The following is a 17,427-nucleotide window of genomic DNA, read 5'->3' on the forward strand; positions in this document are numbered from 1 at the left end:
GATTTTGGCTTAGGCGTGGCATCTTCAATAATGACAATTTTCCCATCATTTCCCCCGGGTATTTATAGGCAAGATTGTGTGTGTACAGTGTATGCAAAATTTGTTTGAAAATTAAAGCCTGTCCATGTCATTGACTACCCGAGTCATATTGTACGTTATTGAGTACAACTCCCTTAAATTCTGATTTGAGCACAGATTTGGAACTTATTCGGGCGGAACGAAGTTATTTTTCCATTGTGATATATTTCTTTTCTTCTTGAGATAAACTCAGCACGAATTCAGCAAGTTTTATCAATGTGCGTTTTTAAAGTTACTTAGTGTAAATTACGTCAAACAAAACTGAGAAAGACGCGGAACAAAAACAAAAGGTTTCTGAAGAGTAATAGACTGATATATTTTGCACGATTACACAAGTAATTTGTTTGCCAGTCTAAAAAAATTGACTTTTTTTTGTATTTTGATTTGTCATTTTTGTTTGATATTTCAAAAGTATTGTACGAACATCTCATCTCATCTCATTATCTGTAGCCGCTTTATCCTTCTACAGGGTCGCAGGCAAGCTGGAGCCTATCCCAGCTGACTACGGGCGAAAGGCGGGGTACACCCTGGACAAGTCGCCAGGTCATCACAGGGCTGACACATAGACACAGACAACCATTCACACTCACACCTACAGTCAATTTAGAGTCACCAGTTAACCTAACCTGCATGTCTTTGGACTGTGGGGGAAACCGGAGCACCCGGAGGAAACCCACGCGGACACGGGGAGAACATGCAAACTCCACACAGAAAGGCCCTCGCCGGACCCGGGGCTCGAACCCAGGACCTTCTTGCTGTGAGGCGACAGCGCTAACCACTACACCACCGTGCCGCCCTTGTACGAACATTTTGGCACAAAATTGATTCCATAGGTGGATGGGTGTACCTAATAAATTGACCGGTGAGTATGTATATGATGCACTGTATCTTTAAGTTAGCCTGACAGGGTTCCTGATACAGCGCATGCGTGTTGTGTTCTTGTTTTAAAATAAGTGACTTAAGGAACTAAATTCTATTTTCCCAGTCTAATCTATTTCAGTCGAAGTTTTTGTATGACAAATTAAATACAGACAAACTGGAATCCGGCGCTGTAGGGTTTTTTTTTTTCCGCCGCTTCACTTACGACTGTCGTAAAAAAAAAAAAGGGGGGTCCGGAATACGGCAAGACCCAACACACGTGTGAAATATTTGACACAGAGGAAAATAATGACAGGATCGAGACCAAAGCTGCGCTTACGAGATGAGAAAAGAAGCAAATGACGATTCGGTGGATATAATTTATGACATAAGGTGGTTTAAAGTTTGTGCTAGCCATGTTTCTAGCTTTTTCCAGAAATCACCTGCTAGGTTGTGCGAAAGGGCACGGAGCACGGATCAGCGCTGGGACAGCCCCGAGGTACACTAAGGTCCTGGAGTCTAAAGGGTCACCTCCGATCTGTGGCCACAGCATTCAGCTGGCACCCGCAGGAACAGGAACTAAACCTCGTCAGAGACTGAAAGCAAACTTTCTCTCTCCTGGTTGTCGGCCTGTCTGTGTGCACTTTGTCGAGCAAGTTGTGAATCCAGCGTTTCCCACAAATCTGCCGTTTATTAACAAACTAACTCCAAGGACGAGTCAGACTCCACTCAACAGACCAAATGTGAACATCTCGAACCATCAGCTGCACGCTTTGGGTCGCATTTTGAGTGACGGGATTAATACTGGCCTTCACTCGAGGTTAAAGGGATACTGTACTGCACCAGGAAAGCCTGCATTTAAAGATCACAAAGATTTGAAGCAAGAAACCAATCAATGTGCCTCTTCCTCCTCCTCATCTCCATCTAACGGCCTGCAGTATAAAGAGCTGGTAAGCAAAAATCACTCAGTATTGTTTCATAGTGCAGAGTTCACCATTCCAACTCACCCAGGTCCAAAATCCAGCATAGATTGCCCTGATACACACACTAAACTGGAAATAAACTCCTGAGCTGAATACTGCATCCATCCATCCATTATCTGGAGATGCTTATCCGGATCCTATCCCAGCTGACTATGGGTGAGAGGCAGGGTACACCCTGGACAAGTCGCCAGGTCATCGCAGAGCTGATACATATGGCCCTTTTCCACTACCCTTTTTCAGCTCGCTTCAGCTCACTTCAGCCCGACACGGCTCGCGTTTCAACTACCAAAAACCAGCACGACTCAGCTCGCTTCAGCCCTGCTTAGCCCCTAAAACTCGCACGGTTTTGGAGTGGGGCTGAAGCGAGCCAAAGTGAGCCGAGTGAGGCTGGGGGCATGAGCAGACACTCCCCTGTGCACTGATTGGTGAGGAGGAGTGTCCTCACATGCCCACACACGCCCCGCGAGCGCGCTGGGATCTGTAAACACCGCAAACCCGGAAGAAGAATAATTACGAATTACGAGAATTTCTGAAGCCTTATGCGCCTCGCCTCATCTATACGCTCTTGCCAGTATCTGTCCGCATTGTCGGTGACAACAAGCCACAGCACCAAGACCAGCAACACTAACGACTCCATGTTTATTGTTTACTATTCGGGTCGTGAGACTACCGCTTAAAAGATCACTGATGTCGCTGTTTGCGCTGCTTAACGACATCACGTGACGTCCACCCACTTTCGTTAACTCCACCCAATGTGTCCACCCACTTCCAGCCAGCACGGTTCAGCGCGGTTGTAGTTGAAATGCAACTCCAACAGCCCCGCTCAGCTCGACTCAGCTGCGTTTGTAGTGGAAAAGCGGCAATAGAGACTAACAACTATTCACACTCACATTCACACCTACGGTCAATTTAGGCCCTGTCCACACGGCAACGGATTCAGGTGACTCCGATACAATTGCTTATCGTTTAGGCCTGGTGCCCAAAACGCAATCTTTTTGAGAACGGGTTCCAGAGTGGAAAGATCTGGCAACGTTGCCGTTGTGAAGTCGTCTGGATGAGTAGAACGGATTTGTTTACGATGACGTCACAACCACATGACTGTGAGTGCTTCACGCCGGGTAGAAGTGTAACGAACTCGATGCGAGTTGTCAACAAATCCTATAACTTGGTTCATGAAACGCGCTTACAAAATATTTTCACTGTGAATATTTATTGTGTAATGGTGCAAAGTGAGAGAGAGAGACTCTGCCCTTAGGGCAGAGTCAATCCCGCTAGCAAAAATAGGGAAAAAAAGGAGTGATCTCGCCTCTTCAGATGTTGGTTTAAGTTCTACAATACATTCCTCAAAAAGGGTGTAGAAGAACAAATTAATCCATCAACATGTAGCATTCAATTTATTCCGGACCATTAAAGACGCCGCCTTCCGCGTAGAATCATACGTCATCCTCGCCGCCATATTGGATAGGTCAAAGCAGAGAATAAAGATTAGCTGCGTTTAACTGTACCAACAGGTTTGCCGTCCAAACGAGATCACATGGGATTACCTTTCACAGGTGAGACTGGAAAAATACTTTTCATTGTATTTGGTCGTTATAATGTAGTTTTACGAACAGATTTTCCTGACTTTGTGGCTAATATGAAGTCTCGTGCATAATAGTTTATGCGCATGCGTCCTTACTTCTTCTATTGTTCTGGTGTCTCCGAAGGGACCGTCTTATAGCGCCCCTAGAGGTGTGGCATGTGTATTGCATCGTTTTCAGCAAGCGTTGCGTTGCCATATGGACCTGATATTTTACTGATCGTTGCCCATTTGGACGCGATATATTTTTAAATAACATCTCGTTGCCTTTGTCGTGTGGATGTAGCCTTAGAGTCACCAATTAGCCTAACCTGTATGTCTTTGGACTGTCGGGGAAACTGGAGCACCTGGAGGAAACACACGGGGAGAACATGCAAACTCCACGCAGAAAGGCCTTCGCTGGCTGCTGAGAGGCCGAACCCAGGACCTTCTTGCTGTGAGACGGCAGTGCTAACCACTACGCCGCCGTGCCACCCCTGAATACTGCATCTGATCAGAAACATCAATAAACTGTACTGCACTCCAGTGCATATAATTGTCCCACTTGGATCTTGGCAGCACAGTCGCCTCACAGCAAGAAGGTTCTGGGTTCGAGCCCAGTGGCCGACGGGGGTCTTTCTGTGTGGAGTTTGCATGTTCTCCCTGTGTCTGTGTGGGTTTCCTCTGAGTGCTCCGGTTTCCCCCACAGTTCAAAGACATGCAGTTAGGTTAACATGGGGTGGCCTTGGGCTGAAGTGCCCTTGTGCTCCCCGGGCGCTGTAGTGTGGCTGCCTACTGCTCTGGGTGTGTGTGTGTGTGTGTGTGTTCACTGCTTCAGATGGGTTAAATGCAGAGGATGAATTTCACTGTGTGCTTGAGTGTGCATGTGACAAATAAAGGCGGCTGCTGCTTCTTCTTAATGATTCATTTTATGATTCTGTGCTGACATCAGCCATGTTCTATGGAGTTGTCTGTTGGGGAAGCAGTTTCACAACAGCAGAGAGGAAAAAAACTTAACAAACTGATTAGGAAGGCAGGATCTGTCCTGGGCTGTGTAGTGGAGGAGAGGAGGATGTTGGCCAAGTTGTCATCCTTAATAGCGAACACCTCCCATCCACTGCAAGAGACAGTAGCAGCACTGGGCAGCTCCTTCAGTGACCGGCTCCTCCATCTGTGGTGTGTTGAGGAGAAATATAGCAGCTCCTTCCTCCCTACTGCTGTGAGACTGTACAACCGGCACCTCACGATAATGAACAATACTGTCCAGATCACCTCTACATCCATAGAAACCCCTCTGAACGTATTCTGTGTGCACTGACCATCAGCATCAGTACTTTACAGCGAACTGCTAGCTACACATGGTTAAAATGGCTCTTGTGCAATATACCTACTTGCTTATCGTCGCTGTCATTTCAAAACCTGCTATGTGACAATTTAGGTCAAATTGGGTTCTCTATGCTGATTGGTCAATTTTGACCTCGTGCTTCCAATTATGCTAATTAGAAAAGCTAATAATAGAACAAGTCAAGTTTTACTGGCTTCTCAGCTTGTTATTTCAGAGTTATGTTCAGTTTTTTACGTCTCCGGTAAAAAAGGAAAAATGTCACATAGCAGGTTTTGACCTGACAGCGACGTTATGCAATACTACCTGGGTAATACTTAGATGTGCAATTTCACCTTTGTAATACACTTATGCTAACTGTCTATCTGCAAACCTGTTAATTTATGCAAATGTGTTAATTTTTTATCTCTAAATTTGTAGTTTATCTCATCTCATCTCCATTATCTCTAGCCGCTTTATCCTTCTACAGGGTCGCAGGCAAGCTGGAGCCTATCCCAGCTGACTACGGGCGAAAGGCGGGGTACACCCTGGACAAGTCGCCAGGTCATCACAGGGCTGACACATAGACACAGACAACCATTCACACTCACATTCACACCTACGCTCAATTTAGAGTCACCAGTTAACCTAACCTGCATGTCTTTGGACTGTGGGGGAAACCGGAACACCCGGAGGAAACCCACGCGGACACGGGGAGAACATGCAAACTCCGCACAGAAAGGCCCTCGCCGGCCCCGGGGCTCGAACCGAGGACCTTCTTGCTGTGAGGCGACAGCGCTAACCACTACACCACCGTGCCGCCCCAATTTGTAGTTTATTTCTTATATATATCTCCTTGGTACTTTTGCACTACTCCTTCACTGCCTTATCTTTTTCTCTTTATATTTTGCTGTTGTAACCACGTAAATTTCCCCTTGAGGGATAATAAAAGGCTATCTTATCTCATGTCTAAAACAACACTCTGTGCTTACATATTTCTTAATATGCTGGTGCTTTTTCTTTGTGTTTTTTGACATTGCCAAATTTACCCAGTACCACCTTTCATTTACAGTATTTTTAACTTTTATAATACATTCATACTCATTCTCTTTATCTTTCGTAGTATGAAAATCCATGGACGATCCCCAATTTTCTTTGCATGGCCAGGATTGTCTTGTCTCCTGTCCTGGGTTACTTAATCACAGAACAGTATTTCTACGTGTCCCTTGGACTGTTTGCTTTGGCAGGAGCGACTGACTTGGTAAGATCAAGTGTCCTGATGTAATGAGTTCATGTTGCATATATGAACACAACACCACACTTTTTTTTTATATTGGAAAATTCAGACTCACTTCTATAGTGCTTCTCGTTACACAGCTGGACGGCTACATTGCACGAAACTGGCCAAACCAGAAGTCGGCTCTGGGTAGCGCTCTGGATCCGCTCGCTGATAAGATCCTTGTTAGCGTACTGTACATCAGTTTGACCTATGCACAGCTCATCCCAGGTTGGCAACCAGAATGCTACATTTATTAATGGTTCATGTTACAAGTGAATCTCAAAGTGTTCACAGAGAGAACATATAGCCATCATATAATATACAGTGGTGCTTGAAAGTTTGTGAACCCTTTAGAATTTTCTATATTTTTGCATAAATATGACCTAAAGCATCATCAGATTTTCACACAAGTCCTAAAAGTAGATAAAGAGAACCCAATTAAACAAATGAGACAAAAATATTATACTTGGTCATTTATTTATTGAGGAAAATGATCCAATATTACATATCTGTGAGTGGCAAAAGTATGTGAACCTCTAGGATTAGCAGTTAATTTGAAGGTGAAATTAGAGTCAGGTGTTTTCAATCAATGGGATGACAATCAGGTGTGAGTGGGCACCCTGTTTTATTTAAAGAACAGGGATCTATCAAAGTCTGATCTTCACAACACATGTTTGTGGAAGTGTATCATGACACGAACAAAGATTTTTGAGGACCTCAGAAAAAGCGTTGCTGATGCTCATCAGGCTGGAAAAGGTTACAAAACCATCTCTAAAGAGTTTGGACTCCACCAATCCACAGTCAGGCTACGTTTACATTACGTCGAATCAGCGGATCATCAGATTAACGTTCTTAAAACGATTCGCGTTGACACTAAAACCGTTAGCCGTGCACACAGCAACACCAATACGCGGATACGCTCGGCTCCGCAGGCATCCTGCGCTCCAAATCACTCCGCCCTGAACAGCGAGTGCCCTCTGGAGGGTGCGCACTCCGGCCCTGCGCAGCTCACAGAGCGCGCGAGTGAAGTGAACAAGCCACGATTCGGGACTGAGCCGCTGTGTGTGAGATCCCAGCGCATATCACTTATTACTTGCAAGTGGAAGGATGGCAAGCCTAAAGACAATCATAACTACACAATGGGCAGTATTTGCATCAGTATTTGCAGTATTTTCATACTTTTATACTCTTTAATGAAAGGTGATACAAGGCGGAAGTCTGCGCCGTTTTTCAGCAGTCGCGTCACATGACCAACGCCAGCGAATCAGGAAGGTGGATGTCACAGTGACGTTGTCCAATGAGACGCCAGCTAGAGCTCAGCACAGCGTATTCGCGTATTCTCAATGTTTACACAGCACCGGAGCTGATACGATCTAGATTGAATACGTGGACGCTGGCGGATTCCCGTTTCCCCGCTTTTTCAGGGGGGTTAATGTAAACGGACAGTGCGTCCGCGAAGAAAACGAGACAGATACGGTCTAGTGTAAACGTAGCCTCAGACAGATTGTGTACAAATGGAGGAAATTCAAGACCATCGTTACCCTCCCCAGGAGTGGTCGGCCAACAAAGATCACTCCAAGAGCAAGGCGTGTAATAGTCGGTGAGGTCACAAAAGACCCCAGGGTAACTTCTAAGTAACTGAAGGCCTCTTTCACATTGGCTAATGTTCATGAGTCCACCATCAGGAGAACACTGAACAACAATGGTGTGCATTGCAGGGTTGTAAGGAGAAAGCCACTGCTCTCCAAAAAGAACATGGCTGCTCATCTGCAGTTTGCTAAAGATCACATGGACAAGCCAGAAGGCTATTGGAAAAATGTTTTGTGGATGGATGAGACCAAAATAGAACTCTTTGGTTTAAATGAGAAGCGTTATGTTTGGAGAAAGGAAAACACTGCATTCCAGCATTAGAACCTTATCCCATCTGTGAAACATGGTGATGGTAGTATCATGGTTTGGGCCTGTTTTGCTGCATCTGGGCCAGGGTGGCTTGCCATCACTGATGGAACAATGAATTCTGAATTATACCAGCGAATTCTAAAGGAAAATGTCAGGACATCTGTCCATGAACTGAATCTCAAAAGAAGGTGAGTCATGCAGCAAGACAACGACCCTAAGCACACAAGCCGTTCTGCCAAAGAATGCTTAAAGAAGATTAAAGTTAATGTTTTGGAACGGCCAAGTCAAAGTCCTGACCTTAATCCAATCGAAATGTTGTGGAAGGACCTGAAGTGAGCAGTTCATGTGAGGAAACCCACCAACATCCCAGAGTTGAAGCTGTTCTGTACGGAGGAATGGGCTAAAATTCCTCCAAGCCGGTGTGCAGGACTGATCAACAGTTACTGGAAATGTTTAGTTGGAGTTATTGCTGCACAAGGGGGTCACACCAGATACTGAAAGCAAAGGTTCACATACTTTTGCCACTCACAGATGTGTAATATTGGATCGTTTTCCTCAATAAATAAATGACCAAGTATAATATTTTTGTCTCATTTGTTTAACTGGGTTCTCTTTATCTACTTTTAGGACTTGGGTGAAAATCTGATGATGTTTTAGATCATATTTATGCAGAAATATAGAAAATTCTAAAGGGTTCACAAACTTTCAAGCACCACTGTATATGACACAACAGACCTTGTGTAATACTAACCTGCATAGGAATGCAGTGATTTCTTGTTATATATTTGATCATAAACTTGTTTTTGCTTTTCTACAGTTCCACTCACAGCACTGGTGATCTCCAGGGATGTGGCTTTAATTGGTGCAGTTTTCTACGTCCGTTACAAAACTGTCCCTCCTCCTGTAAGTATGAACCAAAATCTTTAATGGAATTTTAGTCATTTGTAAAGTTTTGGTAACAATAGTTGTTGTTAATTATGAAACATCATAATTCTTACAATAAGGAGTATTTTAAGCATTATTTTTTTTGTGGCTACTGCCTCATAGAGGCGAAGCGAGGCAGTAGCCAATATGTCATCGTGTTGTAAGAATGAGTGTAACAATAGCGCCTACGCATACGCATTACAATCACCAGAACGGCGAATCGTGATCTCGCGATACGAACAGTTGATCTCGCGTTATCAAAGGTACATAAGAACGAGTGGCGAAGCCGTTATGTCATCGTGTTGTATGAATGTAAGATTGAGTGTAACAATAGCGAAACTTCGTAACCAATCAGCACTTATCCTGATCAAGTTCGATTACCCGTTCTACTTCTTGATAAACTTCTGAACCAGTCAGAACCAGAAACGAAATAAGAGAAACCTCGTTATAACTTCGTAGTACTGGAAGATAATCAGCAGATAAAAAGATAAATGAAATTCACCCTGTGGTTCGCCAAGGCTACTGATTCGATATCAAGTCAGTGGTGTTTAGTTTAAGAAAATTTACCTTTTGATTATCACAGCTTTTGTTTGGTCTTTATGAAAGGTTTTGTAAGGTTGTTTTTTTTTTTTAATCTTTTTGGCAGATATATTGAGAAGCCGATATCAAACTTCTGCTATTCGCTTTAATTTTTTAATTTTAGAGTCTTTACACTACACTTGTGAAACAAAATGTGCTCATTAGTACTACATAATGCTTCTAAGACAATTCATGAACAAGTGCTTTCTTACTATTTTGAAAATAGATCTAGTTCATAGCATTGTATTTTGAACAAAACGCGGTAAACGAAATTGGTAACCAAAATACTCCGAGCCCTGATGCTGCTCACAGCTTGGTGATGCTTGCAAGAGATGAGGTGAGTAGAATTGATAACATGTGTAGATACTATATTTACTGTATGGACATGGGATCAGAAAACAATTTTATTTATAATCAGTAGCCACATGCACCCATAGGGTACCGATTTTTTTTTTTTAAACAGGTTTTTAACCTCTGTAACGTGTTTCTTCTTAACAGGTAACTCTCAGCAAGTTTTTCAACCCCTGCTACACTACTGCCCAACTTAAACCAACTCTTATAAGCAAGGTATCGTGTCTAACTTGCTATTCAACTTGCTTGGCTTCGGTTTCATCACTGAAAATCTGAAATGAATTGGTTCAGGGATTTTGGTTAAAGGTTCAGTGGTGAACGAATGGTAAAATCATTAGCTTCCTAATCATGCAAATAAAAGCTTCAGTGTGTTCCTCAATTTCATTCTAAGACGTCGTAGCTAGTGTAATGTAATGTAACATAATGTAATAATGTGGTTGGCTAGTTAAGTGCATTAAAGGGGAACTGAAGGCAAATTTTTTTAAAAAATCAAAATTCTATTTATTTAGTTTTATAAAATATAGGAATGCATTTCTGACAGCCATTTTGTCACTGCTATAACAAGTTATGAGTGTTTGAAATATGCTCTGTAATATATCAGTCCATATGTCAAAGCAATGGCCGTAAACGAGATTCGCTGAGACCTGTGCGAGACATCGTAGGACGGAAGTAAAACGTACAGCGGAAATCAAAGTGACCAACATCTGCTGACGTTGTCAAAAGACGCGCGCACCCTCTTTCGAATGCTGACGTAACCAAGCCGGAAGTTTTCCCTGTGTCCGAAATTGCTCCCTACACACTATATAACGCACTGTATAGTGGGGACGCCATTTTGTAGTGCTGTCTGAAACCTTAGTGAATATTATGTGGGAAATGTGCTCAGTATAATATGTATTTTATCACAAAAATACATGCATGTGTTTTATTATTTTAAAAACCCACCAGCCGCCTGATCTGGCACGTTTTAATTGTGCGACAGTAATGACGTAAATACCAGTGTGATGGACTAGTCCTTATCCTGTTGTCTTTCCAACTCTTCTGTACTCCACGTTGGTTCGAAGTCATATGGAATAATCTCCATGTCACATACGCGAGGGAGGCAGAAGTATACAGTTTAATAAAGTGCAGAATATATATACAGTGAGACGATGTATACACGGGCAAACGATCCAAAACAGCAGGCTAGATCAAAAACGAGAATACAGGCAAAAAGGGTCGGTCGAGGCGCAAACAGTACATCAAAGGCTAAGCGAGGACAAGAATGAGAAACGGGTACAAGGATCGTGAAACAGGAACTCAAGACAACAGGTAGAAAGGCTCGGTAATGCGTACATGCATATTGTAATACTTCGCGATGCAAATGCATCAGCATAGTCCTTAAATAGGCAAACACGTAGTTCCTTAATTGAGCTCAGGTGCGCCTTGTTCACGGTGCGCGTGCTGGAGTCCAATCAGCGCGTGCGCAGCCCGAGGCACGCCTTCAGGTGCACGCGCCACAACGCGCAGGACTGACACTCCATCACTGATGAAGCTGGCAAATCTCGAAAGGAATCTAAGTTGGAATGATATGGCGATCTGGCCGCTGTGTAAACAGTTTTCAAAATGGCGGCGCTCATGCTTCACGTTTGAAGTCTCGCACAAGGCTCGTGAAGATCGCGTGGATGAGCGACGCCTGCCGTGGACCATACAAACTACAACCCCGATTCCAAAAAAGTTGGGACAAAGTACAAATTGTAAATAAAAATGGAATGCAATAATTTACAAATCTCAAAAACTGATATTGTATTCACAATAGAACATAGACAACATATCAAATGTCGAAAGTGAGATATTTTGAAATTTCATGCCAAATATTTGCTCATTTGAAATTTCATGACAGCAACATATCTCAAAAAAGTTGGGACAGGGGCAATAAGAGGCTGGAAAAGTTAAAGGTACAAAAAAGGAACAGCTGGAGGACCAAATTGCAACTCATTAGGTCAATTGGCAATAGGTCATTAACATGACTGGGTATAAAAAGAGCATCTTGGAGTGGCAGCAGCTCTCGGAAGTAAAGATGGGAAGAGGATCACCAATCCCCCTAATTCTGCACCGACAAATAGTGGAGCAATATCAGAAAGGAGTTCGACAGTGTAAAATTGCAAAGAGTTTGAACATATCATCATCTACAGTGCATAATATCATCAAAAGATTCAGAGAATCTGGAAGAATCTCTGTGCGTAAGGGTCAAGGCCGGAAAACCATACTGTGTGCCCGTGATCTTTGGGCCCTTAGACGGCACTGCATCACATACAGGCATGCTTCTGTATTGGAAATCACAAAATGGGCTCAGGAATATTTCCAGAGAACATTATCTGTGAACACAATTCACTGTGCCATCCGCCGTTGCCAGCTAAAACTCTATAGTTCAAAGAAGAAGCCGTATCTAAACACGATCCAGAAGCGCAGACCTCTTCTCTGGGCCGAGGCTCATTTAAAATGGACTGTGGCAAAGTGGAAAACTGTTCTGTGGTCAGACGAATCAAAATTTGAAGTTCTTTATGGAAATCAGGGACGCCGTGTCATTCGGACTAAAGAGGAGAAGGACGACCCAAGCTGTTATCAGCGCTCAGTTCAGAAGCCTGCATCTCTGATGGTATGGGGTTGCATTACTGCGTGTGGCATGGGCAGCTTACACATCTGGAAAGGCACCATCGATGCTGAAAGGTATATCCAGGTTCTAGAGCAACATATGCTCCCATCCAGACAACGTCTCTTTCAGGGAAGACCTTACATTTTCCAACATGACAATGCCAAACCACATACTGCATCAATTACAGCATCATGGCTGCGTAGAAGAAGGGTCCGGGTACTGAACTGGCCAGCCTGCAGTCCAGATCTTTCACCCATAGAAAACATTTGGCGCATCATAAAACGGAAGATACGACAAAAAAGACCTAAGACAGTTGAGCAACTAGAATCCTACATTAGACAAGAATGGGTTAACATTCCTATCCCTAAACTTGAGCAACTTGTCTCCTCAGTCCCCAGACGTTTACAGACTGTTGTAAAGAGAAAAGGGGATGTCTCACAGTGGTAAACATGGCCTTGTCCCAACTTTTTTGAGATGTGGTGTTGTCATGAAATTTAAAATCACCAAATTTTTCTCTTTAAATGATACGTTTTCTCAGTTTAAACATTTGATATGTCCTCTATGTTCTATTCTGAATAAAATATGGAATTTTGAAACTTCCACATCATTGCATTCCGTTTTTATTTACAATTTGTACTTTGTCCCAACTTTTTTGGAGTCAGGGTTGTACGTTCAACGTGGCTAAAAACCGAAAAGGCTGATGAGTGTAATATAATATGCCAATACGAGTCACGATATAAGGTTAATAAAACCGAAACCGTAATTGAATAACACATTAATTAAGAAATAAAGCAAGTTTAAAAATGACTTCGGTTCCCCTTTAATACAGACTAAGGGAAATGAACAAGTCATTATCCTTTTCAAAAAAAAAAAGTATTTTATTGTGGCACATGTTTACTCCCTCAACGAAAATCAGCAAGTTTTTGGCCTTCCAACACACGTAAAAGATATTATTTGAGTCTGGCGAGCATATTTTTCTTTCAACATGCTTAACCATGAAATTATGTGTTCTAAAACAGAAGAGCTATGGCAGGTTTGCACTTGAGGTTATTTTGCTTGGTTTTTGTCCGTGTTTTCATATACCTGCAATTGCTGATTCTGAAAAGATCATTTATCTTTCAGCAGGGTACATGAATAAAACCGCTATCAACAAGATTGCTCCATGGCTGATGTTTGTGTAGTAGGTAGCAAGATTTGTCTCGAGTCACATGTGCTGTTAGGGTGACCATTTCCATAACGCCAAAAAGGAGGACATTATTTGGACGGGGGGGGGGGGGGGGGTGTCTGGGGGCCCTCCCCCGGAAAATTTTGTATTTCTTAGATGCAATTTCCTGCATTCTAATCAATTTTAGGGTGAATAATGGCAAATCCCATTTGATTCATAGCCCTCAAATTTTTATGTAAACCACAGTGGCAAGATTGAGAATGGATTATTTTTATGCAAGTCACTCAAGTTTGGTGAAATCAACATCGCAATTTTGTAGGGTTAAAGATTATGATTGTGGGGAAAAAAGAGTAAGGTTAAAGCATTCATAGTATTTATTATAATTCATGTATTAGCTCTTAATTGGCTAGAACACACAGTATTTATATTTATTAAAAACATTGTGGGCGGCACGGTGGTGTAGTGGTTAGCGCTGTCGCCTCACAGCAAGAAGGTCCTGGGTTCGAGCCCCGGGGCTGGCGAGGGCCTTTCTGTGCGGAGTTTGCATGTTCTCCCCGTGTCCGCGTGGGTTTCCTCCGGGTGCTCCGGTTTCCCCCACAGTCCAAAGACATGCAGGTTAGGTTAACTGGTGACTCTAAATTGAGCGTAGGTGTGAATGTGAGTGTGAATGGTTGTCTGTGTCTATGTGTCAGCCCTGTGATGACCTGGCGACTTGTCCAGGGTGTACCCCGCCTTTCGCCCGTAGTCAGCTGGGATAGGCTCCAGCTTGCCTGCGACCCTGTAGAAGGATAAAGCGGCTAGAGATAATGAGATGAGATGAGAAAAACATTGTGGAGTTAACAAACCACTGAAATTAAACTTAAGGTGCTGAGTACCAAAAAGCACAACATTTGTAGATTCTCAAAGAACGAATAGGCAACATAACCAGCAACATTATAAAACGTTTTAAAGCATTCATAGTATTTATTATAATTCATGTATTAGCTCTTAATTGGCTAGAACACCATATTTGTATTTATTAAAAACATTGTGGAGTAACAAACCACTGAAATTAAACTTAAGGTAGATATAGTAGATGTGCATTTGCACTGTCATCCATATCCTAACAAGTTAAGTTGTGAGCAGCTGGTCTACCGGACAGACTCGTGTTTCCAAGGCGTTGCGTTCTAGAATGCGTTGTGCTCTATCCTTTGATGATAGAGCACAACCCATTCTAGAACGCAACGCCTCGCGATGCGGAGTTCGCATTGCATGCCAAAAAACATCGAGCCATAGGCTCTTTATTGTAGATTACTAGTGTGCAGCACAGATCTGCAGTTTCCCTACAAAACGTTATTCTAGAACTCTGCTCTTCCAGTCTGGCAAGTCAATATTATATAATTCCGCTCATCGTCTCTAAAAGGAGGACAAATGTGCGTCTGGCTTGATGCTGCGCCGGACCCCGGACAAGACATTGAAAAGACGGACAGTCCGGCCTAAAGCCGGACGTCTGGCCACCCTGTGTGCTGTAGTTATAGCTTCAATGTGCACTGAACACCCTGAAGTGCATTGAATTTTAAACATGCACAGCAATTTAAAAAAAACTTTTTTGTTTTTGCTAAAATGAGTAAAAAATAGGATTTTTTTTCCCCTTCTCGAGCAACTTGAAATCTGTTCATTTGTTCACCTCGACATTTTACACTTTTTTTTTTTTTTTGCCTCATCCTTCCTTTATTTCTCTCCAGTGGCATAACTGAACTGAAGTGACAGTCAATTTTTAATACATTAGCAAAATTAATTCAAGTGCTTTTTTTTTTTTTTGTGTGTGTGTGTTACAGTTCAACACTGCAATCCAGCTATTTCTGGTGGCTGTTTCACTCGCTTCTCCAATCTTTCATTACACTGACAGTGTTTTCCTGCAATCACTGTGGTAAGTATTTCCTCATCCCGTTTCGCAAGTTGTAGCCTTCTCAATATCTGACTCAATCTCACACAAGGCCAGAACACACACATGATCTAATAATTTGCACATGTTTTATTTACAGGTATATCACTGCACTGACAACTGCAGCATCTGGTTACAGCTACTACCATTATGGAAGAAAAACTGTTGAAGTATTAAATAACAGAAAGTAGTTCTCTTGTGTCATCAGTGTAACTTGATAACGCTTTGAGGTGAATAAGGCTGGGAATCATTTTGCTGTCTATCTGTGTACATGTTTCAAATTGATGCTGAGGTCCAGTTTTCTTTGGAGCGAAGTTTATTACTGTACAGCAACCTTTTGAATCAGATTATTTTAGTATCTCGGTGCACCACAAATGTCTAATATATCCAGTCAGTACACAGGCTATACTTCTGTGGAATGTTATTTTGTACCTTTTGGAATCACCACAGCAGATTTGTGATTAAAAACTGACTTCAAAACCCAAACTGTTTTGAACATTCTTGTTTGAAAGTTCATTTAAAAGTCATATTGAGTAAATGAACTCAAAGGTGCTGTCAAGCAGTTTAGAGCAGCATTTAAATGCTTGCAAGCTGCATTTTATAACTACTAAATACAACCCCAATTCCAAAATAGTTGGGACGCTGTGTAAAATGAAGATAAAAACAGAATGCAATGATTTGCAAATCTTATAAACACATTTTTCACAATAGAACATAGACAACATATCAAATGTTTAAACGGTCTCCTCAGTTCCCAGATGTTTACGGATTGTTGTTAAAAGAAGAGGGGATGCAACACAGTGGTAAACATAACCCTGTTCTAACTTTTTTGAAACGTGTTGCTGCCATCAAATTCAAAATTACCTTTTTTTTTTTCTTAAAATGGTACAGTTTTACAAAATGGTACAGTTCTAAAATCTACATTTTACGATTTCATAAAAATATTAGCTCATTTTGAATTTGATGGCGGCAACAAAAGGCCGCCATCAAATAAGTGGTACTAAAAAGAAATGGCTGGAGGAACATTTTGCAACTAATTTGGTCAATTGGCAACAGGTCAGTAGCATGACTGGGTATAAAAAGAGCATCTTAGAGAGGCGGAGTCTCTGAGAAATAAAGATGGGCAGATGTTCACCAAGCTGTGAAAAATTGCGTCTACAAATTGTGGAACAGTTTCAGAACAATGTAAAATTGCGAAGACTTTGAATATCTCATCATCTAGTCAAAAGATCTGGAGAAATCTCTGTGTGCAAGGAACAAGGCTGAAAATCAATACTGGGTGCCCGTGATCTTCGGGCCCTCAGGCGGCACTGCATTAAAAGCAGGCACGATTCTGTAATGGAAATCACTGCATGGGCTCAGGAACACTTTCAGAAATCATTGTCTGTGAATACAGTTTGCTGTGCCATCCACAAATGCAGGTTCAAACTCTATCATGCAAAGAAGAAGCCATATGTGAAGATGATCCAGAAATGTCACCGTCTTCTCTGGGCCAAAGCTCATTTCAAATGGACTGAGGCAAAGTGGAAAACTGTTCTGTGGTCAGACAAATCGAAATTTGAAATTCTTTTTGGAAACCATGGACGCCATGTCCTCTGGACTAAAGAGGAGAGGGACCATCTGCCTTATCAGGCCTTGTGTATTTCAGCAAGACAATTCTAAACTGTATACTGCATCTATTACAACAGTATGGCTTCATAGTAGAAGAGTACGGGTGCTAAACTGGCCTGCCTGCAGTTCAAACCTTTCACCAATTGAAAACATTTGGTACGTCATGAAACGAAAAATACGACAAAGAAGACCCAGGAGTGTTGAGCAGCTAGAATCCTATATCAGGCAAGAATGGGACAACATTCCTCTCCCAAAACTCCAGCAA

The 17,427-nt window shown here is 42.4% G+C and overlaps 1 protein-coding gene across 1 annotated transcript; it reads left to right on the plus strand.

Moving 5' to 3' along the window:
• Nucleotides 1-1,034: 1,034 nt before the first annotated feature.
• On the plus strand, nucleotides 1,035-16,037 carry crls1 (cardiolipin synthase 1). The gene is made up of 7 exons (XM_060933122.1): nucleotides 1,035-1,886; nucleotides 5,922-6,059; nucleotides 6,176-6,305; nucleotides 8,794-8,879; nucleotides 9,978-10,046; nucleotides 15,445-15,536; nucleotides 15,652-16,037. Exons 1-7 carry the CDS (start codon nucleotides 1,353-1,355, stop codon nucleotides 15,740-15,742), a joined length of 1,140 nt encoding a protein of 379 aa, XP_060789105.1. The 5' UTR covers nucleotides 1,035-1,352; the 3' UTR covers nucleotides 15,743-16,037.
• Nucleotides 16,038-17,427: the final 1,390 nt, after the last annotated feature.

The sequence above is a fragment of the Neoarius graeffei genome, chromosome 11 (assembly GCF_027579695.1).
Source record: "Neoarius graeffei isolate fNeoGra1 chromosome 11, fNeoGra1.pri, whole genome shotgun sequence".
In the NCBI taxonomy this organism is placed as follows: Eukaryota; Metazoa; Chordata; class Actinopteri; order Siluriformes; family Ariidae; genus Neoarius; species Neoarius graeffei.

Coding starts and splice junctions, on each gene's coding strand:
- crls1 (XM_060933122.1), top strand. CDS start 1,353: ATGTTTCTAGCTTTTTCCAGAAATCACCTGCTAGGTTGTGCGAAAGGG. Junction 6,060..6,175: donor TGGCAGGAGCGACTGACTTG/GTAAGATCAAGT, acceptor CTCGTTACACAG/CTGGACGGCTACATTGCACG. Junction 8,880..9,977: donor ACAAAACTGTCCCTCCTCCT/GTAAGTATGAAC, acceptor TCTTCTTAACAG/GTAACTCTCAGCAAGTTTTT.